Genomic DNA, 26,636 nt, shown 5'->3' on the forward strand with positions numbered 1-26,636 from the left:
ATACTATCTGCAAGGTCTCCAGCGGAAGCTCCCTTCCCAAGAAAGTTTCCCATTTCCTCATGTATTCGTGTTTTGGTATTTTTGAGGGTTCAGGTTAATTAATATTTTATAGATTGTGGAGATAAGTACTGCAGTTGAAACATTTAGTTTACAAAGTCGTTCAAAGTCGGTAGGATTTGTTACAGACGGTGAGCTATGTAGAGAAGCGAAAAAGGATTTAATTTGTAGGTAGCTATACATGGCTGAGGATGGTAGATTAAATCTGTCCATGAGGTCTGGAAAGTCAAGTAACGTTTTAGAGCCGTCATCAATAATGTCAGCAAAACGGAACAGGCTCTTCAGGTGCCATGGTCGGGACATGGACCCCGTGAGACTTGATGGTAAGCCAGGGTTATATAAAAATGAAGTCATGGGGGAGTGGGTGGATTCCAGAGGGAACAATTTGCAGCATTTTAGCCATATGGACTTAGTATATTTCATGGGACCTAAAAGCTGTACAGTCGGTGGAGTCGATGCAGTAGCCCAGAGGTAAGCATTGGGGTGAACCGGGGCGCTCCACAGTTTCTCTATCTCCATCCATTTGGAGTAAGCCTGGAGAGTGGACCAGGCCGGGATTCTTCGCAGGTGCGCAGCCCAATAATTGATTAAATCGGGCACCCCAAGGCCTCCTCTATCTTTGGGTTGTACCATGAGTGCTCGTGCTAATCTGTGGCGTTTATGTGCCCATATGAATTGCATAAGCGAGGCTTGCATCCCTCTGAGAATTTTGGGTATTGGGATTGGTAGGGATTCAAAATAATACATAAGCTTTGGGAGGATAGACATTTTGACTGCCGTAATTCTACCACTTGCGCAGTAGGCTTTTTAATGAGTCAAAAAAGGAACGGTAATTTTGAGAGTAAAGTGTTTTATATGTGGAAGTGAGTCTAATGCCCAGATATTTCAAGGCTTCCGTTTTGCTAATGTTCACTTTATGTCCGGATAACCTACCATAAGTGTCCAGTAGTCTATGTAAATTAGGAAGTGAGGTGTGTGGTTGGCTGATGGTTAGTAGAGTGTCGTCAGCGAATAATGAGAGTTTGAATTCTTTGTCCCTCACTAGTACTCCTTTAACATCAACCGATCGTCGGATAGTTGCCGCCAGCGGCTCAATACATAAAATATATAGGATGGGGGATAGAGGGCATCCCTGACGCGTTCCGTTACGGATTGGAAATCTAGGGGACGTAATGTGGGGCAGTTTGATTGAGGCAGAGGGGGAAGAGTACAGATTTCCTATGATATTTAGGAATGGACCATGTGTGCCATAGGCTCTCATAGTCCGCAACATAAAAGACCACCCTAGGCGGTCAAAAGCCTTCTCCGCATCTAGGCTTAGAGGAAGAGCTTCATTTTTGGTTCTATTTACTACCTCAATCAAATCTATGGTCCGTCTAGTATTATCTCCTCTTTGGCGGGACGGGACGAAGCCCACCTGATCTTTATGGATTAGTTGAGGGATCCATTGTATGAGCCTGTTGGCTAGTATTTTTGTCAAGATTTTATAGTCCGCATTTAATAATGCTATCGGTCGATAATTGGAGCAGTCTGTGGGGTCTCTGTCTGGTTTACGTATTAATATATGAGTGGGACATTTCTTGCGGAACCGGTGTTCCCTGTAGAAAGGTGTTATATAGTTTAAGTAGGTGGGGAGCTAAGAGTGGTTGGAAAGTCTGGTAATATAAATATGTAAGTCCGTCAGGTCCCGGTGATTTGCTGGTTGGAAGGGATTTCACGACTTCCGCCAGCTCTTCCTCGTCTATAGGAGTATTGAGGGAGGTTACTGCTTCCGAAGGGAGGTGAGGGAGGTCACACGACTTCAAATAAGAGTCAATTTGGGAATCTCGCAAGAGTGGGTCTAGCGGTAGTGAGTTAGGTAGATTGTATAGTTTAGAGTAGTAGGCATAAAATATGTCTGAAATTTCCTGTGGATCATAGGTTATGGATCCGTCTGAACGACGGATAGAATGAGCGGTGGATCTGCCGGATTTCTCCGACAGTTGCTTAGCTAGGAGGGTATGAGCCTTGTTGCCGTTCTCGTAATATTTTTGCTTGGTATAAAGCAGGAGTTTCTCTGTGCGTTCAAGTGTTAATTCTTTTAATTTAGCCCTGACCTCCACTACTTTCTTAAGAAGTGGTCTGGTCGGGTTTACTAGGAGCTGTCTTTCCAAGGAACGTAGTTGGGACTGTAGTTCTGTCTGGGTCTTAAGGCGTTCTCTTTTCATGGCCACTGCCAGTGATATGCATTTCCCTCTGACCAGCATTTTATGGGCCTCCCAGCACATTGGCATTGGTTTTTTCAGAAGAGACTCATTAAGCCTCCAATGACACCTCCTTACGTGTGGATGAGAGGCAGTTATTATAAAGGAGCATGGTCTGACCATGTTATTGGGCCCAAGATAGATTTATGCATAACGCGTAATGTCTGTAGGGAGCCAAAGAAATAATCTATTCTAGTGTGTGTACCATGTGGTGGAGAGTAGAAAGAAAAGGAGCGATCCCTTGGGTTATCTATCCTCCATAGATCGTAAAGGCCTTGCTGTCTGATAAGTGCCCAGAAGTCTCTTGTGAGTCTGAGGATTGCAGGGGAGAGGGGTGTTCTGTGTTGATAGGTGGTCCGTATATGCTGAGAACGGTAAATTAAAGTCGCCCCCCATAAGTAGCATTGCTGGAGGAAATCTGGATAGTCGCCGGAAGAAGTATTTAAGGAATTTAATTTGACCCGTGTTGGGAGCGTAAACATTACATAAGGTAATGGGAATTCCCCTAAGAGACCCGTGAAGGATAATGTACCTGCCTTTAGCGTCTAGTATTTTTTCCGTTTTTCCCCTTTGGTCATATACGCTATGGGGTATGTGCTTCTTGCAAATGTACATGATCCTGATGCATTAAAGTGGGTTTCCTGTAAGAACACCACTTCAGCCCTTGTGTCTAAGTAGACCCATTATTATCCACCTAGATTATCAGGGTACAGGTTTATGTATAAGAGATGAGATCCATGAGAAGCCTATTGCACACAATGACACTCAGCTCTACTACATCTCAGCTATTCCACAACACACTACTAGACCTGCTGTGCCTTCCTCCCTCTCCTCAGATAAAGAACTTATCTGTCTGTAGCTTTACACTCCTCACATTCCTGCTAGCAGGAACTCCGTGTCAGTGAGTGAAAGTGATGGGTCGTTCGCAAGTAAAAAAGACTAAATGTCTGAATTTCCACATTTTGGCCATTTTGCAATTTTGATATGGGTGTCAGAAAATGTTAGTATGGCAATTTTTAAAATTTAATATTTAGATTTTTTAAGGTATTAAAGCACCATGAAAGTAATTCTAAATATACTGTACTATCTCCATGATTGTACTAACCCAAGAAATAAGGTGGTTTTATTTGGACCACACAGTAAAAGACCAAAACAAAGCTCAAAAGAAAATGTTGCAAATAATTATTTTTTGCTAATTCACCACATTTGTATATTTTTCCCAGCTTCTCAGTACATTGCTTTGAGTATTTAATTGTGCCAATTGGAGGTCCCCATTTTTAAAGGAATACAAGCATGCATAAAAATTCAAAAGTTATGGATATTGAAAGGAGGGAAGTAAATAACGGAAAATGCAAAAACAGAGAAGGGCATCAGCAGCAAAGAGTTCATGAAAGGGAGCTGCAGTACCAATTCTGACCACCGCAGCATCTAAAGAGCTGTGATGTTTTCATTGCTTCAGTGAGGTGATCAGTAACTGGACAGGACTCCATTGATTTGATCTTGTCATAGGCCACCTTGTAAATCATTGAAGTGAACGGTTCTGCACTGCAATACCAAGTGGTGTCACTGCACTTTGTACGGCACTGTGGTTTGTAGATTGTAAAGAGACTGCAGTGTGTGTCTGAAGGGTCATATGACTTGGTATAGCTTCCCCACCCTCCTCTCGATTTGATATTGATCAACAATCCAATAGTTGGTTTACAGTAACAAAATACTATAATACCTTTTAAGTACTTGGTGTTATTATAAGCATGGTGCATTACCTAATGATTTATTTTTGGGGTATTATTTTTAGGTGTACCACTAAATGAAAGACCATGATCCGGACATTTGCTGTCAAGTTGAAACCATGTTGCATCAGCTTTTTGGCCGCACAGAAAGTTGCCTCAAAGACAATAATACAGAGTGCCTGTGTACAGTCATCTGGAGCCAAAGAGCCATTCCTAAGTGGCATCAACTCAAGCTATGTGGAGGAGATGTATTATGCCTGGCTGGAGGATCCCAAAAATGTGCATAAGGTAAGTGAACTTTGTGTACTAGTCCTTCAATGAAAGGAAATTACAAGCATCTTCTGACATTGTGTTGTCCACGAAACCTATGACATTCCTGTGCATAAGTTGTGCCTACTATGTCATCTTATTTCCATATATATGATTATATTATTTTGCACAATTTCTTTAAAGGAAATTTGTCACCACTGACCTCGACTATTTACTGAGTGTAAAGTCCCAGTATGTATAACGGGACATTACATTAACCCCATAGTTCAATAAGACGTACCCTTACGTCTTGATGCGCATGGGGGAGTATGAAGAGGCCTCACAGGCTGATCCCTCTTCATACTCACCGGCCGTTTGCTTCATAATGAAGCAAACGCCAGTCGCTAACACAACACCCGCAATCGGTGCTAGCACCATTTGCGGGTTCTAACCTTTTGATCGCTCCCGGCTGCATTAACGAGCTGGGGGCGCTCTGTTGCCATGGCAGCCTCGGGTCACGCAAAAATCTGAGGCTATCATGATCTAGGCTATCTCTTACAATGTGCGATTTGCACATTATAATAGATGGTGTGCAAAATCCCCATATACTGCCATACTGTAATATGGCAGTATATGGTAGGATCAATCGGACAACCTAATGCAGTGGTGGCGAACCTATGGCACCCGTGCCAGAGGCGAGACTCCAAGCTCTTTCTGTGGGCACCCGGGCCATGATCCCAGCACACCAGACAGGACTCAAAGATTTTTCCTGCAGTTCCAAGCAACTTAAAAGATGCTGCTTTCAGTGATATTTTAAAGAGAACCGTCATGCAAAATAACCCCCCTAATCTAAATAGATTTTCATAAACTGCCATTAGAGAGCATTGCCTCTATTCCTTGTGAGAAAGTAAGAGGTATTGTGTGGGAAAACCGCTATCTGTCTTACAGGCAGATGAAATGCATGTGGTAAAAGCCCTGGGTTTGTCTGCAGTAACCCAAGGGTTAATGCAGACATGTGATAAGCAGGAATAGTCTGTGTTGTCTGTGTTGGCCTAGCTAACATGGACACATTGGTAATGTCCATACTGGGCCTGCTTATTATGGAGTAGGGGTAGGCTGGTAGTGGGACTCCTACTCCATTCGGGCTTGGTGCTGGGCTTTTGTATAGCACACAGGTGCGGGTCACAGGCCTCGTTAGAGCCTGATATAATCTGCAGGCCCGAAGCAGTAGGAGAGGCACTACCTGGAGAGCTAAAGGCTGGACCGTGTTCACACAGCAAAGGTAACTGAGTGCCTCCTGTACTACTGCTGGCCAAGAGCGTGTGCCAGGCAGCCTGGTACCCGTGTAGCTAGGACCTGATATTGTATTAGGAAGTGCCGAGCCGTGCAGGATTTATTTGTGGTATTTTGTATGTGCCTAAGCCAAGGCTGAATTTGTGTTTTATCAAGGAAGTGTGAATAAACACTTGATTTTTGGACTTTAACCCTGCGTGTGTCCCTGCTTCCTGCACTGCTACAAAGCATCTACCAGAGGAATTCCCTACACCCTTCATTATCCCTCTACATGCCTGTAAACCTAAGCAATGAAGTATGCAAATGACCTGCGAAATGTCCTATGTTTCATTAGCATATTCAAGCTGTCCGGCTTATTCATCAGTGGGAGGCACAGCCACACCCCCAGTGCTTGACTGACATCCTGTATAATGGTGTAAAGGCTGCTCCATGTGCTTGCTGGTGGCCACACCCCCTGCAGCCATGTTATAGCAGAACATGTCAGGTACTTGTGTAGCTGATGTCTGTGTCTCACACATGTGTATTAGGAAGACACAGCATTTCAGCAGATAAAGATTGGGATGGGATCCTTGTGAGCTGCTCCAAGAGGTAGAGGTGACAGAAATAGTGACACAGACCTAATGACAGGTGTCCTTTAAAGGAAGGTAACAGTATCTATCTCCAGTGTTTATACGGGAATAAACATTCTCATATGCTCAAAGGAAGATGAAAAAAATCACAGCTCACCCTTGGTCTAGATGTTCTGGGTTGGATTACTTGTCCGTGTGGACGGTGCCCGGAGCAGAAGGAGGTCCTGTGTCGATGCAGGTAGAAATCCAAAGTGAAGAAATAGAGGTAGACCATGACTAAGGACCATAATGCATAGCGTCCGAAACGCGTAGGTCTGATCACCGCTTTTTAAGACACGGAGCTCCACAGCTCCTTTTCTCTTTTTTCTATGCCACTGTTCATATGCAGTTTTTATCCCTGTTAAATAAAGTTTCCTAAAGATTTTTCATATTTATCTTCAACGAGTGCCGGCTACCTCTATTTCTTCACTTTGTCCTTTAAAGGAATAGGGAGCAATATGTTACTGCTTTAATTTTTGGTTGGCACCTCACGATAGAGGGGGTTTGGGGTAAAAATATATAACTATCTATAATATGTATTATATATAATATCTCTCTCTAAAAATTCCCGATCTATCAAAATGCAATACTTGTTTCCACCTCTGTGGGAACAGGAAGGTCCCCTCCCAGCATCCTCCCACCAGTGTTCTTCCTGTTCCCACAGAGTCAGGGCGGAGAGGATATCCCTCCATCGCATCATCCAGGTGTGAAGGGGATACGGAACACTCACCATCGCGCAGTCCGGGACCAAGCCATGTGGTTCGGGTCCACAGGCGGCGACAGCCCTCCCTGGACTTCCCCGTCCGACCCGATTACTGCTCATCCCGCTGGCATCTGGCGCCTAAAAGAGAACGGTGGCGCTCTGTGCGCCTTAAATTAATTTCCGGAAGTGACGCCCGATGACCGGAGCTCAGAGCATGAACGCCGACTGCAGCCTCCCCTAGAAGGTATTTAACTCATAGGGGCAAATTTACTTACCTGGTCCTGTCGCAATCCTCGATTCGGGCGGTCCGACGAAAATGAAGTCCAGGGCAATTCACGTAGTTCCTGCGCCCATGTTCCTGCATCCGTCGCTTCCCCGCTGAGGTCCGCCGGAGTTCACCTTCCTATTCCTGGTGCTTGTAAGTGTGTGTCTTGTGACACAATTTGAAATGTTAGATCCCGCGCGTAGTCCGAATATGTGAGGTTGCCCGATGCCCCCCCCCAGTTCTGTCGCGTGCAAGCCGGCGCCGATGCGCCAAAATCTGATTGCGTACGCCAAAATCCCCTGTTAAATGCGGCGCAAAACGGAAATCGTTCTGGGTTCTTGTGCAGCTGTGTGTTTGTCATTCCCTGCCGTCACAGCCATGTCTGAAGAGGCAGATGCAGGCTCTCTCCACTGGTGCCTGTAAGTGCGCTGGAGGAGTCCTCCACATGATATAATATGTGTTGTTTATTGAAGTGCTCGTGCTGCAAAAAAAAAAAAAAAAAGAATTCTCCTCCTTCCTTTCCAGGAGGAATCTGGTGGAAAGGGGAAAGGCAAGGAGGAGAAGCTGGAAAAAGGGGGCAGAGTGGCAAGATCAAAATCTAGATCTTCTAAAGTTCAAAAGTTATAGAAGTTACATATGTGCTTTAACAAATTGCCCGATATGCACAAGAAACCTATGTGTAAACCATGCATAGATAAGTTGTTGAGAGATGAGAAAACCTCTTTTATGGATGAGATTAAAGAGTTTATTAAAGAAAAAATTGTATCTCTTGCCACAACTTCACAGGCACTTCAGGGTACCTCCCCTAAAAGAGCCCGTGTGGATTTAGACCTAGCTACACCTGCAAAGACTCAGACGACCCATTCAGATTTTCAGGACTCAGAAACCAGATACCTGTTTTGAATTCAAGAAATGGAAAAGCTGCTTAAAGCAGTAAGGGATACTCTTAATATCGAAGACGTAATCCCTCCCACATCAATAGAAGAGGAACTCTTTGGAGGCCTGAGGAGCAAACGGAGAAGGGTTTTTCCTGTCAATGAGGCTCTTAAAGATTTGATCTCTACAGAATGGTAGGAACCTGAAAAGAAGATAACTGTCTCCAAAAATTTCAGGAAATGGTTGTTGTTCAAACCTAATGATTCGAAAAGTTGGGACTCATGTCCGAAAGTAGATGTACACGTGTCTAAAGTGTCTAAAAAGATGGATTTACCGTTTGAAGATGCAGGACAGCTTCGAGACCCTATGGATCGGAAAAGCATAGGGACACTTCCATGTTGAACTTAAAAACTAACCTTATGGCTACTTCGGTAGCCAGAACACTACTCTTCTGGCTGAAAGAGTTGCAAAATCTTGTCACAGAACATACACCCAGGGAAATAATTTTGGAAAATATTCCCTTCCTTAAATTGGCGGCCTCCTTTCTTGCAGATGCCTCAGCTGAATCTATTAGATTCTCTGCCAAGGAGAGTTCTCTTTCTAATGCTTCCCAAAGAGTCCATTGGTTAAAACAATGGGGAGGAGACATCCATTCCAAGACAAAGCTGTGTGGAGTTCCTTTTACCGTTTAATTTTTTCTTCAGTTCAGACCTCGATACCATACTTGAAAAGGCAGCCGACAAGAAGATGGGGTTCCGGAAAACAAGGCCGATACTGAAAAGAGGTATTTTTCTTGGTGCCAAGGACCAAAGGGATAGCTTTCGAGGGAAAGGCAAAAAAGGCCGCTGGAGCTACCCAAAGGGAGGCAAAGGTCGTGGCTTCTTGTTTTCCTTAAACAGTGACCCATCAAAAAGTAAGAAACAATGATGTCAAGGTTGGGGGAAGACTCAAGTTATACGCCTCGCAATGGGAGAAAATAACATCAAATCTCTGGGCGAGAGATAAAGTCAGAAACGGATACAGAATAGAATTTTCTCATCTCTTCCCCAATCTTTCGTTCCTTAACTAGATGACTTCCTAATTTATAGTCAATACCAGGCTAGATCTAGTAAGGTCTCGGGAATTTACAATTTCAACACTCACAAAACTGGGGTGGATCATCAACTTACAGAAGTCAAATCTTTCCCCCCTCACTCAGATAAAATTCTTAGGAGTAATTCTAAACTCATGCCGTCAAACCTCTTTTCTTCCACAGGACAAGGACAACATCAGACGATTCATACTATCCTTCAGAAGGAAGCCAAGGGTTTTCGATCCGGACTGCTATGAAGCTCCTAGGACTACTGACAGCCAGTAAGTATCCCAGCAATATCCTGGTGCCAAAACCATACCAAAGCTGGATCCTGGGACAGGTCAAAAGGAGGTCTAGAGCAGAAAGTCCAGATTCCTCTGAATGTGAGAAAGGATCTTCTTTGGTGTCTTAGCGCAAAGAACCTAGGAAAAGGGGTCCCATGGATCCAACAACCCCTGATAACCATCCAGAAGGACGCAAGCAAATCTGGTTTCCAAGATCACAGGGTCAATGGCCACAAGAGACCTGTATCAGATCTTTAAATTTCAGAGAGTTGCAGGCAGTATGGGAGACGCTGAAATCAAACAGAAGTCATCTAAAGAACGCACACCTATTGATACTATCAGACAACATCACCACTGAATCATATCTAAAGAGATAAGGAGGGACCAGTTCTCCAGACTTACTATCTCTAACACAGAAATATATTTTGATGGGCAGAAAACAGTTGTCAGCCCCATCAGCTATTCATCTTCGAGGGAGAGAGAATATAACAGCAGATTTTCTAAGCAGGAAGACACACTTTCCAAATGAGTGTTGCTTAAAGCAAGAGATATACGAACAACTGATCTCCCTATGAGGGCATCCACTAATAGACCTGTTTGCCACAAGAGAAAATACGAAATGCAAACTTTTTTTATTCTCTAGACACAAGAGAACCATTCACGAATTTGGATGCATTCAGCCATACTTGGAACCAGCCACTATCCTATGCCTTTTCCCCAATTCCCCTGATCTCAAGGGTGCTACCCAAGATCTACCTGGACAAGGCCAGGGTGATATTAATTTGCCCTGAGATCCATGGCTCTTCAGGAACCCATCCTGCTCCCTCCAGAGAAGGACCTTATATTTCAGGGCGCAGTCCTACATCCAAGGACGGACTACTTCAATCTATCGGCATGGATCCTGAAAGGGAACTCCTAATGAGGAAGGGTCTTTCCTCAAGGGTGGTGAACACTCTACAGGCAAGTAGGAAACCTGTAACATTTGCAACCTGTAACCTCCATCACAAGATAACCCTAATATCTTTCAGGTGTTGGAATTTCTATAGGCGGGACTAGAGAAGGTCCAAATATCCGCCCTAGGTGCTTTCCACGATTGCTGCCTTATGGACAATAGGGGGGGTTAAAAGATTTATAAACGCCTCTTCTAGAATCCGGCCTCAGGTCCTTAACAGAATCCCTACCTGGGATCTTACCTTGGTTCTTAATGCCTTAATTAAAGATCCATTCGAACCAATAGACATCAGAAACCTGACCTTAAAGACAGTCTTTCTGATAGCCATAACTTTAGCCTAAAGACTAGGAGAGCTCCAAGCCATCTCAATACAAGAACCTTATCTAAAAATTCTGGACAACAGAATTTTAATAACACTTGACTTTTCTTCCTAAAGTGGTCTCGAACTTCCACAGAAACCAAGAGATTGTCCTTGTAAGGCGCGTTGTGTTAAAATACCTCCAATCCACTGAAGCATGGCGTATAGATAATAATCTCTTTGTTCAGTTCCAGGGGCCCAACAAGGGGAAAAAGGCATCCAAGTTCACCATTGCTAGATGGCTCAGGATGGCAATATCAAAATGCTACATTCTCCAGAATACGCCAGTCCCATCGAACCTGAGGGCTGATTCCACAAGAGCCATGTCCACCTCCTGGGCAGAAAGAAGGGGAGCAACGCTAGACCAGATATGCAAAGCAGCGACTTGGGCTTCTCAGAATACGTTATCCAAGCATTATAGACCGGACCTACCAAAAAATAAAGACTTGGCCTTCGGAAGGAAGGTGATTCAATCAGTTATCCCACCCTAACTTATCATCTCATTTGATAAGTCTCCAAGTGGCCGTCATGGGGGACGTGGTGGAAATTCAGATTTAGATTCAGTTTCCACTAGTCCACCATGACGGCCTATATATTCCCTCCCTAAACTTCTTGTTCTGCATATTACTGGGTCTCCTAGTCCCTCTTCATCAGGGCTGTGGAGTCGGCAAGGCAAACCTCTGACACCTCAATTTCCCTAACTTCGACTCCACGTATCTCCTGGTCACTATAGCAGTGCTTGAGATAAATGCAAGCATTCCTTCCCGATTACTTATTCCTCTGATCTGTAGTAGAGGAGCTTCACTCCTGAGCATGTACTTACAGTGCAACCACATTCATCTCAACTAAAAGGGTTATGTGGGGTGCTAAAGCTGCGCCGGAAGTCCGCATGCAGCCTACCAAGCCATGAGTTGCCGTCCACACCCGGATGACAGTCACAGTCCAATGAGCACTTCCATAACTGATGTAACATAACTGATGGAAGTGTTCACTGGTGCAGGAGTCTTGGTAGCAGTGAATTGTTGCCACTCCCAGGGCTGCTCCTGCTGTGTCCTGACACTGGCTGTATGCATTGAGGTCCCAGAGCAGAGTGCCCACTTGACTGCTGTTCTGTACTTCTCCTGGGTCCTTTCCTGCGCATGGCTCAGTTCTGCTCTGGGTCTCGATGCCGCCACATACAACCTATGTGGGACACAGAGCGTCACATGGAGGAGAGAAAATGCAGTGTGCTGCAGGGAGGTAAAGAGAAACCAGGAAAAGAAATGCTCTGGGGGTCGCCAGTATTGTTGGTCTGCTATGGGGTCTCCAGCATTTGTCTGTTTTGGGAGGTTTCGATTATGTTTGCTAAAGGGGGCTGGCGGTATGCTAAAGGGGGCTGGCTGTATGCTAATGGAGACTGGCTGGCTATATACTAAAGGGGGCTGGCTGTATGCTAAAGGGGTATGGCTGGATGCATGCTAAAGGGGTCTGGCTGGCTGTATGCTAAAGGGGGCTGGCTGGCTGTATGCTAAAGGGGGCTGGCTGGCTGTATGCTAAAGGGGGCTGGCTGGCTGTATGCTAAAGGGGGCTGGCTGGCGGTATGCTAAAGGGGGCTGGCTGGCGGTATGCAAAAGGGGGCTGACTGGCTGGCGGTATGCTAAAGGGGGCTGACTGTATGCTAAAGGAGATTGGCTAGCTATATGCTAAAGGGGGCTGGCTAGCTATATGCTAAAGGGGGCTGGCTAGCTATATGCTAAAGGGGGCTGGCTAGCTATATGCTAAAGGGGGCTGACTGGCTGGAGGTATGCTAAAGGGGGCTGACTGGCTGGCGGTATGCTAAAGGGGGCTGGCTGGCGGTATGCTAAAGGGGGCTGGCTGGCTTCAGCTCATACATGAGTCAATGGGGCACATGTATCATAGTTTCAGCTAGGCGAATTGTCAAATGTTAGCAACTTTTGCAGTTTTTGCGCCATTTTTGCCATTTTTAACTCTGTTCTTTTTCAATAATGCATTGTCTGCACCTATGTGAAGTGTGCCTCATGTATCATTGTTTTCCAGATGTTCTGTGCGACCGTTTTTTGCGCCTGGTCCAGGGCAGGTGCAAAGGAATTTTTTTTTTTTTTTCATGGACTTGATTTTAACATGTAAATTGGAATTATTTCACATGCTTTAACTGTTTAACATTTTGCACAGTAACCTCTTTTGTCCAAATTTTTTAATTTTTTTTTAAATTTTTTTTTAATTGGTTACTTCACACGTAGCAGTTTAATTGCGTTTTTAATGCATTTTGAAACTAATGACAACAGCTGAGGATAGGTGATTTGCCTTATTATATTACTGTTAACATTTGCGTTTACTATGCGTTTTGTACATTCAAATATTAACAGTTATGTAATTAGGAAAATCACCTCTCCTCAGCTGTTGTAATCGGTTTCAAAATGCATTAAAAATGCAACATGTTAAATCCCGAATTAACAGTAGTGTCCACTCCTGTATATAACCCCCCTTACGTGACTTGTGTCCATGTAGATTTGAGACATTTGCAACAAAAAGTCTCAAAAAGCAGCCAAAATTTGTGCCTGCAAGGATAGGAAAAACTGAACGTGTATCACAAGTGCAAAAACTAGCCGCCAAAAGTCTTTAAAATTCACCTCAGAGAGACCAAACTATGATACATGTGCCCCAACATGTTTTTCCAGTTTTTGAAGGTAAAATTAGGGGTCTTGAGTATATACGGTAGTCACCCTGCTATATCTGTGTTTTCCTTTCTGCCCTCATACATTATATAATTGTGTTTACCTTTTTGTTTACTTTAGTTAGTTAAATCCTTATTTTTTTCCCTTTGTGAAATGAAATTACAGAGCACTACTTTTTTATTGAAGGTTTCCCACTTTAGTCCAGAGGCTTCTCCTGCCTTGGCATTATTCTTCTGAAAGCCTGTTTTCTAAAGTATTTAGGCCTGATGGCAAAATCTTCCATTACCTCCATTTATGACATTGATGTATTTCAGTCTCAATGATCCTCCTACAATGTGACTTTAGTTTCATTCCAGTGATCCTTTGTCTGGGTCATATTAATTCTATTTGGAGACATGATTCAATCCAGTCATCAATCTTTGCAGCTCAGTAAACTCCACCATTTGTCTGAATTATTTATTTCTACGTTTTACAAATTGATCCTTTCATCGTCGCTGGTATAGTCATATATTTATAGTTTTAATATTTTCATTTGCTCTATTTCTACACTTATCAGCTATGGACAATCACACTGAAATAATTGACTATCCATGCAATAGGTGAAAAAACAATAGACAGTAGTCCCTCATGCAGTACTCCGTCCACTAACCACAGAAAAGAGATGCTTAGGTTGGGAATTGTGACAAAATTCCCAGGAACTTGACACAAGATCATTAGGAGTTGTTTTTTTCAGTATTGGCCACATTTGAATAAACCTTTTTTTTTTTTTTTGACTGAAAGTGCTAGGACACATTAATTTCTGAGCCTGCCCGTGCCTGCAGCTCTAGAAGTCTGTGGGAACGTGAAAGGGTGTCATCTGTCTGTATTTGTCGAGCTTCGTGACCCTTTAAGAAGCTTGGACAAGCTAGTGACATTGTTTTTTAGTCTACCATTTTTTCTTTGTAAAAACGGATGACGCATGGATCGTTTTTGTGTTCATGCTGTACGTTTTAGCAGTAGATTATCCAATGATGAGACTGCAGACCCATAGCCTTGAACTTAACAAATCCTAAGATTTTGAGGGGCATTTATCATATGCCAGTGCAGGAGGTATAATAAAGTCCCTGCCCCTGTGGCAGTGCCATATACATCAAGAGGCTCCAGCATATTGATGTATCTGGCGGCCAGCATTTCTGCCTGGCAGAGAATTGCGCTATTAATTAGTAAGTGTTCAGCTAGTTGTATTGAGTACACATACGCTGGGCAGGAATGGCCCACACCGGCCGCTTTGTACCCCATTCCTGCCCCTCCATGCCTAGTAGGTAGTGCTAAGGGGAAAATGACCGCAGTTAGTCCACCAGTAATTTGATTATGTCAGGATTTGTATGCCGGAAAACTGATTTACAGATCCTGATAAATCTCCTCCATTGAGTCCTGTTAGGTTTTCCCCACACACTGATTCAGGGTTACACTGTTTGTTACTGTCTATGGGTAGGGTAAGCAAAATTTTGCTTGTGGCTAACCACTGTTGCAGAGGATTGCTCCCTATTGGTGTACACCTCCTAATTAAAGAGGAACAGAAATCTATGGCAGCCTGGGAATGATGTAGAATTGAGGTGTAGCTATTTTACACTACCTTTTGGTGCAAATTCTAATAACTCTGTGGGTAGTCTAAGGTAGTCCTCCCCCCTCTCGCTAAGTTGCCCCGCCATCATGGCCACTTTACAGAATTGTACAGTGTCATAGGGTGCCTCTTGTAGCCCTTGGCAGCATAGTCTTGGATAGACCCTTTTTTTTTTTTCCTTGGTTCATGGAGACGATGTAGAGAATGTAATATTTTTGCTTAATTTGGCACAACCACAATGTGTATGTAAAGTAAAAGCATCATTTCATAAACATGTTTTACAACCTGGTATTCATTTTATGTCTTATTAATATTCCATCTTCTTCAAGGCCATTTTAAGGACGCTCTTAACTGGAATTGCTCAATATTTATTACTTGCTGACTTGACCTTAAAGGGACTGTGCCACAGTTGCAGCTTTACCTATTCATAACTTCTCTCATTATGGGGACCCCGATTGATCATGTAAAAGGGGTCAGAGAAATGAAATATTTCCCATCCCCCAAAATTTCAGAGTAGAGGTTTGAAGTAATTCAAACAGACAAGTGACACCCAATAAATTTTCTCATTATCTGCTGATGTCTTCAGCTTCCGGCAGCACATCGCCACATGGTGCCTGTAGAAATACCACGGTCACTTACAGTATAAGATCACCTGGACAACACTGTGCTCCTAAATTATATATATATCCCTCACAACACATCTGACTGCACTGTGCCTCACATATAAAACGTCATATACAGAATCCTCACTTTATTATATGTATGTAAACAGCTTCAATATGGTGTGTCCTCTAATCAATTAACACCACCTTTAATATTATATACAGCCCCCCTCTTATTTATATTCGGTCCGTCTCCAATTTATTTGTATGCGGTCCCTCTCCAAATTATTTATATGCAGTCCCCAGGTAATTTATTTATATGCGGTCCCTCTCCAATTTATTTATATGTAGTCCCTCTCCAATTTATTTATATGCGGTCCCTCTCTAATTTATTTATAAAGTTCCCCTCTTATTTTTTTGTAGTCCCCTATAATTCTTTAAAGGCGTCAATAAGCAGTGCTTCATATACAGACCTGTTCCCAATTAAATTATATGCATCTCACATATACAGCCTCCCACCCACAATCTTATTAAAATATAGCCTCCTAAATACAGCCCCCCCCCCTCTTAAAATCTGGCACCTTTTATACAGACTTGACCCCTCCCCAGTATAATGAATTAAAATCCAGCGCCTATATAAAGCTTCCTCCCCAGTTTAACTATATTCAGGTTCCCATATACAGCTCTGCTAAATGCAGATTCATAGTAGAATTATAGCCCCCTCTATAGTTCAATAATATGTAGCTCCCACCATAATTTAATTAGTATATGGCCCCCATATAGAGATATTTATAAGCCTTCTTTGTAAATATCTATAGCACATGTGCCCAGCAAGTAGATAATCTAATTAATATTTAGCATTAGTTGCACTCCCCTGCCCCTCTGCGGGGACACGGCTTCTGTGAATAGATGGAGGGAGACGTGTTGGTGGGCTGAAACGTCTATGCTGCCTGTGCACACAGATACAATCGATTTTCCTGATGGTATGGACCTGCCAGTGTTTGGCAAGTCCATACTTCTGGTATTTTCGACTTTCTACCGCCCCCTCTGGGCTTTGTTATCTCTCCTTGTGGCAGATGCAGCCTTGCTGGATATATAAAAGTCATGAGTAATTTTAAAAGCCATTTCCTAGTACATGATAGATTGAAGGTGTTTGATGCTTGTCATGATGGCAAGATGATACCCGTTGTCGAGATGATCTCTGTGTTCAATAGAAGTTGTCTGTATGTGTTGTCTTAAAAAAAAGTTATATGATGTGATTTACTTCTGTAATTGGTTATAGTGGTTGTAGTGGTAATAGACTCATTGCCACCTTTAAAACATTGACAAAATTGCTAAGACTCAGGTTCTGATTGACTCCTCTGCAAAGTCAAGTGTTTGATACTAACTATGCAGTTATTTCTAGAAAATCACTCATTCTTCTTATACCTACCGTTGTAGGTACCTCTGTAATTATTGGAAAGTATTCTCAAAAGGATTAGCCTTTTGATTCTGAATCTGTGGGTCCTCAGCAGAAAAAAAGACAGAATATAACTGACAACAGTACAAAAGTTTGGTGCCTGGGGTAGTAACAACCCAATGATGTAGAACGGTGTCCAGAAACAAAGCTGAGGTTAGAAACTGTTTAAATGAGGAGTCAAAGCAGGAATCAGACTGTAGTAAAAGGAAACCAGGGTAAGAGTCGACCATTATTAGCACAATATTCTATCCTCTTGACACCACAACATAGCCTGAAGGGTGGTATCGAAGGTGACCACAAACAAAGTGGAAGTCTCTGAAACTAGAACATGGCCAAGCTAAAAGAATATTGGTGATTTATTTAAAGAGTACCACCAACAGCGAGCCCCCCACCACCAAACCACAGACAGTACCATTTTAGATGTCTTTATGCATGTTTAACTGATGCCTCTTTCCATTTGATAAGAGACTCAAATCTTCTAAAAAAAGACTTTTATTGCCTCATGGAGGCGGGGGGTATATAGTCCAGTGTGTAGTTAAGCTACCCATTCTCCTAACTGACCCCAACCTCTTCATGAATGAGGATATTGAGAGAGACCTCTGTGTGACACTGAAGAGAATTCCTGAGGGTGGGGTAAATAAATGAATTTCATGGGCACTAGTGGGGTTCTATTTGCACCTATAAGGAGTATCAACACCTGAAGAAATGAGATTAAACTCCAAAAATAGTTAATGCTATCAATATTCAATTTATTGATACAAAAACATAATAAATATATATAAAATGTATATAGGTTGTCTTCCAGACCCTTCCGCAGAACTGACCTACTATAGTGCAGGTCTAGCAATATAATTATTACAACTAGCTTCTGTGCAGCCTGGGTGCTGCAATTCACTGCCGTGCTGGAACGTACTGCTGCCTCTGTGAGTACCCCTTTTTTGGGGTGATGCGCTACTAGCCAAGTGGTGAGCACCCCCCTTGTTATCAAGGGCTATATCATTGTTCTTCCCAACAATGTTACCCTTGGCGCCTTATTCTGTGTTTTTGTTTTGTTTTTTTGAGGGTGGGGTAAAGAGCAAGGTTAATTTCTCTTCACACATATGGTGCCTTTTGCTTTTTATCGCCTATAATGTTATTTGGATTTCACTGTGACAGTGCCACTAGGTCACTGCCTCTCAGAGTAGACATGGTAGCAGCTGATCTGCGCTGGTCAAGAGATGCTTTGGTGACACCTCAGAGGACCAGGTACTGGCAGAGTTGAGGACAGGCAGCTGAGCATTACAGTCCATGACTTTCCAGAGTCTTCATGGACACGGAGCTGGATCAAAATGCAGGACACGGTAACGTATTGGGACACCTTCACAGGACACCAACACAGTAAGACTCTTTGGCATCGAATTAAGTGCCATACTACAAGTCTGCGGTACAGTTGGTTCTGTAATGTCCATAAACTCAAAATTATGAGCTATTGCCGTTTTTTTGCCAAGTATATAAATTATCTGTCCCTGCTGCTTTTTGTCCGTGCACTTAGGTATCACAACATAATGGATGTCTCTATTAAGTGAAAGGGGTATTACATTTATTTTATGTATTGCAGAGTGAGCATTACATTTATTAAGGTGTCCTCATAGCTAACCTTCATTTCTTTCCACAGTAATTCTCCTAATGGTCAGCTTTGGGATGATCTTTACAAGATACTGCTTAAAAAAGTATCATTACAGATTTACTGGCTCTCAGAATTTATAGCAACAACTGAGAAGAATGCGCCCACCCCAAAACCTAAAATTTGTGAAAACCTTAAATAATTGATGGTAAACTCACTGACCCCTTTCAGATCTCATTTTGATCCTCTGTCTTCTCACAAGTGTGCATTTCGATTCCTGTCCGCCGAGACTTAAGCAGTGAGTAGAAGCATTGAAATGGAAGCTGCAGGGGATCGGCGAGTTTTTAAATAAAGAATATATAATGACAGCTTAAGTGTTCATGAATTGACCTCGGCCACATTTCCTAATTTCTAAATCTGGTTCCCTATGGCTCCTGAAGATTACTAAATACAATTTTGTCTGTTTTCTTCTTTATTAATAGTCTTGGGATACATTTTTCCGTAATGCGGATCCTGGGGCCTCGCCTGGGGAAGCCCATCAGATAACAACTGCAGCTGATATGCAGAATAAAGCATTGTTGATCCGCAGCCAAGGTCTTGCTATGGCTCCGGCCAAAGCAGAGAAACTGGTGGAAGACCATCTGGCGGTGCAGTCATTAATCCGAGCGTACCAGGTAAGCTCCTTATAACCAGATTAGGTCTCCGGAATATGATTTATTTTGTTCTTAATAAGGTTTGGGTATATTCTTTTAACAGTTTTTCTAGGTGTCAACAAGGTAGGGGCATATTTTGAAGGATGGTGAAAATTTATTGCACCTAAGCCTATAAAGTGTCTCCTCCCCATATAGGTGGGAGAGAGTGGTCTGATACAGATTGTGCCTTGGGGCCCAGCACCTCCATGTTATACATCTTCTGCTTGGTAAAGCTTAAATCCGGTGTCTTATGTAATGTTTGTTTTTTTGTCACCATGCTGATGTTTAGGCGACTCTACTGAGTGACATTTATATGCTGTATTTATATGGACATTGTTTAGTTGTGATGGTTCGGCACTCTGGACAAATGGTGCTTATAAATAGACAAGGAAAATCCCGGCACTTCGAGGTAGGTGAAAATCAAATATTCTTCTTTTATTTAACAAGACATCATAAATCAAGTATAACACGCAAGGAAAACGCGTTTTTTCGGCTCCACCTGAGCCTTCATCAGCTGGCGTCTTCCTGAACAGTGGTGTTTCTTAAGCAGATGAGCGTCCAATGAATGCACTGGTACCGGAACACATCATCATTCTGCTGCGTCATCAATCATGTGATCACAACACGTGATCTAACATTAACCATGTGACCGACCATGTAATCATGTCACGTGATCAGATTACATGAAAAACAAACACTAGCGGATGCTATCGTCTTGCAGGGAGATGCAATCGGACAAAACATAAGGTATGTACATAATAATGGAACATTCATGTAAACATTCATGTAAACATAATAACCATTTTGGACATTATGGTTTTTCAGCATAGTTTAAATCATGTTTTATATTCAAAAAACAATTTAAATACCAAATTCTCAAAATCGCTACATTGTAACATCAATTGTTAGGAGAATTAGTGACGTTGATCTCCTATCTGGAGACAAGGTAAATTTTTCGCAGATGTTAGTATAAGGAAAAAAAAGGGGTTAGTATTAAGAATAGAAAAATAATGGGTTTTGTTCTATACCATGTCTTCTCTCCCATTGTCAGGTGTACTCATGGGTTCTGTGTCTGTAAAAAGATAATGAAAGGGTCAGACTAGAGTTGGCCAACTTCATAGTCCCTATTTAAACCATGCGGTTCCAATGTTTTCAGTTCATGTATCCAAAAGGCTTCTTTTCGTAGTAACAATTTGGTGACATCTCCCCCCCCCCGTCTAGGTGGATCTACTTTGTCAATAACTTGAAATTTCAATTGTGGTAATGAATGGTTGTATTTTTTTAAAATGTGCAGGTATTGGTAATAGGAGATTTTCTCTCCTAATGGTCGATTTATGTTGACCGATGCGGTCTCCTATACGCTGGCGGGTTTCCCCAACGTATAGGAGGCCACAAGGGCATTTGATGATGTATATTACATTTCTAGAATTACAAGTGAAAAAATCTTTAATTTTGTATGTACGTCCTGAATGGGGGTGAAAGAAGAGGTCACCTTTGTTAACATTATTACATTGTTGACAGCTTAAACAAGGGAAAGTGCCATGTTTCTTTGTTGCTAATAAAGTTTGTCGTGCTGTTTTTTTATCACTACCCAAGTCAGCTCTGACAAGTTTATTCCGCAATGTGGGTAATTTCTTGTTACAGATTAGGGGAGGTTCTTGGAACTCTGGTATATGTGGGTATATTTTTTTTTTATCAGATGCCAGTGTTTCCTGATGATTCTATCTATTTTGTACATTAGGGGGTGAAAATGTCTCACAAAAGGTAGTCGGGGTTTAGATATCTCTCTAGTTCTAATATCACTTATTTGTTTTGATTCCTCCAATATTTTTTGTAGGGTATCCCCTCTGTATAAATCTATTTTTCATCTCTTCTGTTCTAATTTGTTTTAACATGGGGTCTGAGACTATTCGGTCAACTCGCTGAAATTGAGACTTTGGGATTGACCTCTTAACTGAAAGGGGATGAGCACTGTCGAAGTGTAAGAGGCTGTTCCGGTCTGTTTCTTTTCTGTAAATGTCGGAAAGTAACATGCCGTCTTCCTGTTTAATTATTTTGGTGTCTAGAAAGCTTACTTCTTGTTGACTGTATGTCATGGTGAATTTTAATTCCTCCCATATTGAATTTAAGTCATTCAGGAAGCTCAAGAGGATGTCGAGTGGCCCCTCCCATATGCAGAAAATATCGTCTATGAAACACCTCCAAACCTTTATATGTCTCTCAAATAAAGGGTTGCAATAGACAAATTGATTCTCAAAGAAGGCCATAAACGAATTTGCATATGGGGGGGCCACATTCGACCCCATGGCCGTACCACGTTTTTGTAAATAAAAGTCATCCTGGAACATAAAAAAATTATTGTACAAAGTAAGTTTTAGGCTTTCCAATATAAATGTTTTTTGTTCAGTACTATATTCACTATTTTGGAGGATCCATTCAACAGCCTGTATCCCTTTATCATGCTCTATAGATGTATATAAACTTGTAACATCGATCGTGACCAACCAAGTCTCAGATGAGATATTATTAATGTCTCGTACAATTCTCAGGAAATCTCCTGTATCTAACAAAAAAGAAGGCATTTTCTTAGTTAAAGGAGTCAGCAATTTCTCCAGTGTGATTGCTAATGGAGAGAGTAGTGATTCCATGGAGGACACAATAGGTCTCCCAGGTGGGTTATGTATAGTTTTATGTATCTTAGGCAATACATAAAAAACTGGAATTATTGGTGACTCCTTATGTAAAAACTTTGCAAGTTTATCATCAATCACCTTGTCACATTTATTTCTTACTATCAGATCTTCAATTTTCCTTTTAATCTCTACTGTAGGATTTCTTGATAACTTCTCATAGGTTACACCATCAGAGAGTTGGCGTCGGATTTCATTCTTGTAAGCGGTTTTATCCATTATTACAATGGATCCGCCCTTATCGGACGGTTTTATTATTATATTATCTTTATGTAATAAATCATCCAATGCCTTTCTCTCTGATGGGGAGAGATTTTGATTAACATGATAAGTACCTTTTTTAATCTCGATAATTTCTTTTTCTATATCTCTATTAACCCCTTAATGCTCTGCGCCGTAGCTCCACGGCGCAGAGGTATATGGGATGTATGAAGAGGGCTCACGGGCTGAGTCCTCTTCATACAGAGGTGGGGGTTTTTGCATTTTGCACAAAACCCCCACCGCTAATAACCGCGGTCGGTGCTTGCACCGATCGCGGCTATTAACCCCCGCCATCTTTTTTTCGATCGCCACGCCCCCGAACGTCATCGGGGGGCGGCGATCGGTTGCCATGGTAGCCTCGTGTCTTCTTTTGACACGAGGCTATCTGGCAGCTGCATATTCGTTACAATGAGCCAGTGGCTCATTGTAATGAATGTGCTGCAAAAATGCCATATATTGCAATACTGTAGTATTGCAGTATATGGTAGCAGCGATCTGACCATCTAGGGTTAATGTACCCTAGATGGTCTAAAAGATAGTGAAAAAAAAAAGAAAAAAAAAAGTTTAAAAAATAAAAAAAATTAATAAAATATTAAAAGTTCAAATCACCCCCCTTTCCCTAGAACGGATATAAAACATAACAAACAGTAAAAATCACAAACATATTAGGTATCGCCGCGTCCCAAAATGCCCGATCTATCAAAATATAAAAACGGTTACGGGCGGCGGTTACCTCCGAGGCGGGAAATGGCGCCCAAATGTCCGAAATGCGACTTTTACACCTTTTTACATAACATAAAAAATGAAATAAAAAATGATCAAAATGTCGCACAGACCTCAAAATGGTAGCAATGAAAACGTCGCCTCATTTCGCAAAAAATGACCCTGCACACATCTCCGTGCGCCAAAGTATGAAAAAGTTATTAGCGTCAGAAGATGGAAAAAATTTTTTTTCTTTTTTGTACACATTCGTTTAATTTTTGAAAATGTATTAAAACACAATAAAACCTATATAAATTTGGTATCACCGCGATCGCACCGAACCAAAGAATAAAGTAGGTGTGTTATTTGGAGCGAAGAGTGAAAGTCGTAAAAACTGAGCCCACAAGAACGTGACGCACGTGCGGTTTTTTTTCAATTTTTCCACATTTGGAATTTTTTTTCAGCTTCGCAGTACACGGCATGTTAAAATGAATAACATTATGGGAAAGTAAAATTTGTTACGCACAAAATAAGCCCTCACACAGGTCTGTACACGGAAAAATGAAAAAGTTATGGATTTTTGAAGTTGGAGAGCGAGAAATGAGGCGAAAAACCCTCCGTCCTTAAGGGGTTATCAAGTTGTACAAAGGTCTCAATCAGGTGGTGTAATTTAGGTGGATTATAGAGACTTTTAATAGAGAGGCCCAGTTCAGACAACTTAAACATCTTATGTGTCTCAGTAATGTCCTCTATTTGCCTAGGAGTCAGCTCTGATGAAAAATGTGTTTTTAATCGAATATTACGAAAAAATCTCTGAAGATCAATGTCCAGATTGAAAGTGTCCAAAGTCTCTACTGGACTAAAAGAGAGTCCCTTTGTAGGGAGGGGGTTGTTGTTGCATACCTGTGATCTCGTCAGTATTGGGTTTTCTCGATCTTTGGTAATGTCGCCCCGCTCTCCTCGTCCTCTTGTTCCTCCGGGTGGTCGTCCTCGCCTGGAAAAAGGACGACCATCTTTCCTTAAATATTGACGATCGCTGCCAGAACTGGAAGAGTCGTATCCGCACCTTGTGGATCTCCACATTGGGTAAGAGGATCCTGGTGATTCCTGCCATTTATAGACCCGTTTGAGCAGATAGTCCTCAGAATCTCGTATGAATTTCTTTTTCTTCTTTTCCTGGGTTTCCACCCGAAACTCTTCTAGATATTTATCCACTGAGGTTTTCAACTTATTGTATTCTTCTGTTGATAGAGAGTCTTGTAGCTGTTGTTCTGTAGTTTTAATTTGCTCTTTCAGTTTAGTAATTGATTGTTGTAGAAAGTCTACTGTCAACAGGATAATGTCCATAGAGCATTTATTCAATATGCCTTCAAGTTTCTTTGTGTAATCGGGGTCTTCAGCAAAAAAACGTGGGACGAAGATGCACTCTCAGTCCTCTTGGAATTCTGCCTACCCGAAAGTATTCAGCAAGGGTCGTGGCATGTAGCTCATAAGCCGTGAGTCTTTTTGCTTCTCGTTCCCAATCCCTTCTTTTAAATTCGCTTGTTGGGACCTGCAAAAATTCAGTTGACGCTGTGGCTTGAGAGATCTCATCTGCTTAAGAAACACCACTGTTCAGGAAGACGCCAGCTGATGAAGGCTCAGGTGGAGCCGAAAAAACGCGTTTTCCTTGCGTGTTATACTTGATTTATGATGTCTTGTTAAATAAAAGAAGAATATTTGATTTTCACCTACCTCGAAGTGCTGGGATTTTCCTTGTGTATTTATATGGACAGTTAGATCACTGGGAAAATATCCACAAAATATGCTCAGAGGAGGCCGGGATGGATGCCACACAGGTGCATCCTTCCCCCATAGCCTCTAATGGTAGCTTTCCTGCCATATACACTGAATGTATTAACAAAACTAGATGTGAATGTAGTCCAAAATTGTTACTTGATTTGTTTTTGTTTTTTTTGTGTTTTAGATTTGTGTACATAATGTGGACTTAAAGGGGCTGTACTATATATTATTGTCTCCTATCCACAGAATGGAGTATATCAATCTGATCTGTGGGGGAATCTGAATGCTGGGATCCCCACTAATCAGAAGAAGGGTCCACGAGAATAGGGAGGTTGTTTTCTTGCTAATTGAATGAAGCAAGTATATGCGTTCCATATTAGGGGATTGTTAATTGCCAAGCACAGCGCTCAGCTATCTCCAGCTCTCCCATTCACCACGAGAGTCCAGGAACTAGCTGAATGCTATGCTCAGCAATTTCCATTGCATTCAAGTATTGCCAATTTATTCAATTAGTGAGGACACCCCCACTGATTAGGTTTAGGGGTTAAAGTTTGTTTTTTTTCAGTAGGAGTGGTAAAATTTATTTCTAGCGCACAGCGATAATAAATGAGGCAGAAGGTCCGGATTGTTGGTGTTTACATCAGAATCGGGTTGGAAAGCCATATTAAATTCCCCTCATAGTATTTATTACCTAGCTCAATGGTAAGACAAAGCTTCAGTGCATTGTACGTGTGTCTGTGTACCGATTAATGTGAACCATGCAGAGGCCAGACCGCAGTACAAGCACCATGCCTCATCACCCTTCTGGTTGATGGCATCTTGTGCACAATGTAAACAACAATGGCATCAATACTTAGTGTATTGAGATGGCGTATTACATAGATAATCTCTGTATGTGAATGTTTCTTAGCTGCCTGGTATTAGGTGTAATGACAGACGCAGAGGTTTCAGCCAGAAGTCTTGTCCTTACCTGCAGATCAGAGGGCACCATGCTGCAAGTTTGGATCCATTAGGAATAAATCAAGTCTTTTTTGGTGATACCATGGATGAAGAGACAGTGGGGCACACAGACATTGGTGAGCATCCTACCTGGACATTTCACAACCTTATCTTGTGATTTTTGTTTTCTTTGGCTTACCTCTTCAAATTGGACAGATCCGTGGGCATCATGTGGCTCAGCTGGACCCTCTTGGAATTTTGGATGCTGACTTGGACTCTTTTGTCCCATCTGATCTTATCACTACACTTGATAAACTTGGTGAGATTTCAAGATGGTAACCTTCCTAGGAGGTAGCATCGTTGGGTTTTTGCGCTTTTAGTTTTGGCTTTATGTGCTGTTCACTGCATAGTTCTGTAGATGATGGCATGGATCGCACTTCATGTTATGTGTATGATTTTCTTTCCTTTGTTTTACATTCCTTATAAATGTAGCTTTAGTAACCTTTTCATATGTATCAGAATTTTACTAGATTTGATTTCTGTGTATTATATACATTAAAATGTAGAATACTATACGAGTTAGTTTGAAATGTTAAAGAGCTACATCTATAGGTAATACTTATGTTCATTGTGTTGTCTTGTCTTGCTTCATTGTGCTGTAATATCTCTATTACTTTTTTCCCTCCATGCATTGCAGAATTCTTAGAGGCACTGTAAAATTACTGACAAAAAATAGTTTTGGCACATCTGGAGAGAAGATGCCTGTATCATGCTTCTTCCTAGCCTGAGATATAGCCTCGTGTATATATCATCCCTTCTTATAAAATCATATTCAGCTTTTTATGAAGTGGGCAACACTGACTGGTTGTGACAATAGCTAAGGGCACTGAGGCCAGGACAGAGGGCAGCCTAGGGGGGGCAAGGAAAACATCTACTAC

At 42.0% G+C, this 26,636-nt stretch overlaps 1 protein-coding gene across 5 annotated transcripts in view; it reads left to right on the forward strand.

The window, feature by feature from the left end:
* OGDHL (oxoglutarate dehydrogenase L) overlaps positions 1-26,636 on the forward strand; it is a 114,599-nt gene that overhangs the window by 29,397 nt on the left and 58,566 nt on the right. For 4 of the 5 annotated variants that reach the window (XM_072130565.1, XM_072130563.1, XM_072130564.1 and 1 more), the window contains exons 2-4: positions 4,096-4,318; positions 19,115-19,306; positions 25,915-26,017. In XM_072130565.1, the coding sequence (XP_071986666.1) occupies positions 4,118-4,318; positions 19,115-19,306; positions 25,915-26,017 (496 nt within the window). In that variant the 5' untranslated portion in view covers positions 4,096-4,117. Of the gene's footprint in view, positions 1-4,095; positions 4,319-19,114; positions 19,307-25,735; positions 25,836-25,914; positions 26,018-26,636 lie in introns of all 5 variants that reach the window. The other variant, XM_072130567.1, reaches the window with a different exon arrangement.

This window comes from Engystomops pustulosus, chromosome 11 (assembly GCF_040894005.1).
Source record: "Engystomops pustulosus chromosome 11, aEngPut4.maternal, whole genome shotgun sequence".
In the NCBI taxonomy this organism is placed as follows: domain Eukaryota; kingdom Metazoa; phylum Chordata; class Amphibia; order Anura; family Leptodactylidae; genus Engystomops; species Engystomops pustulosus.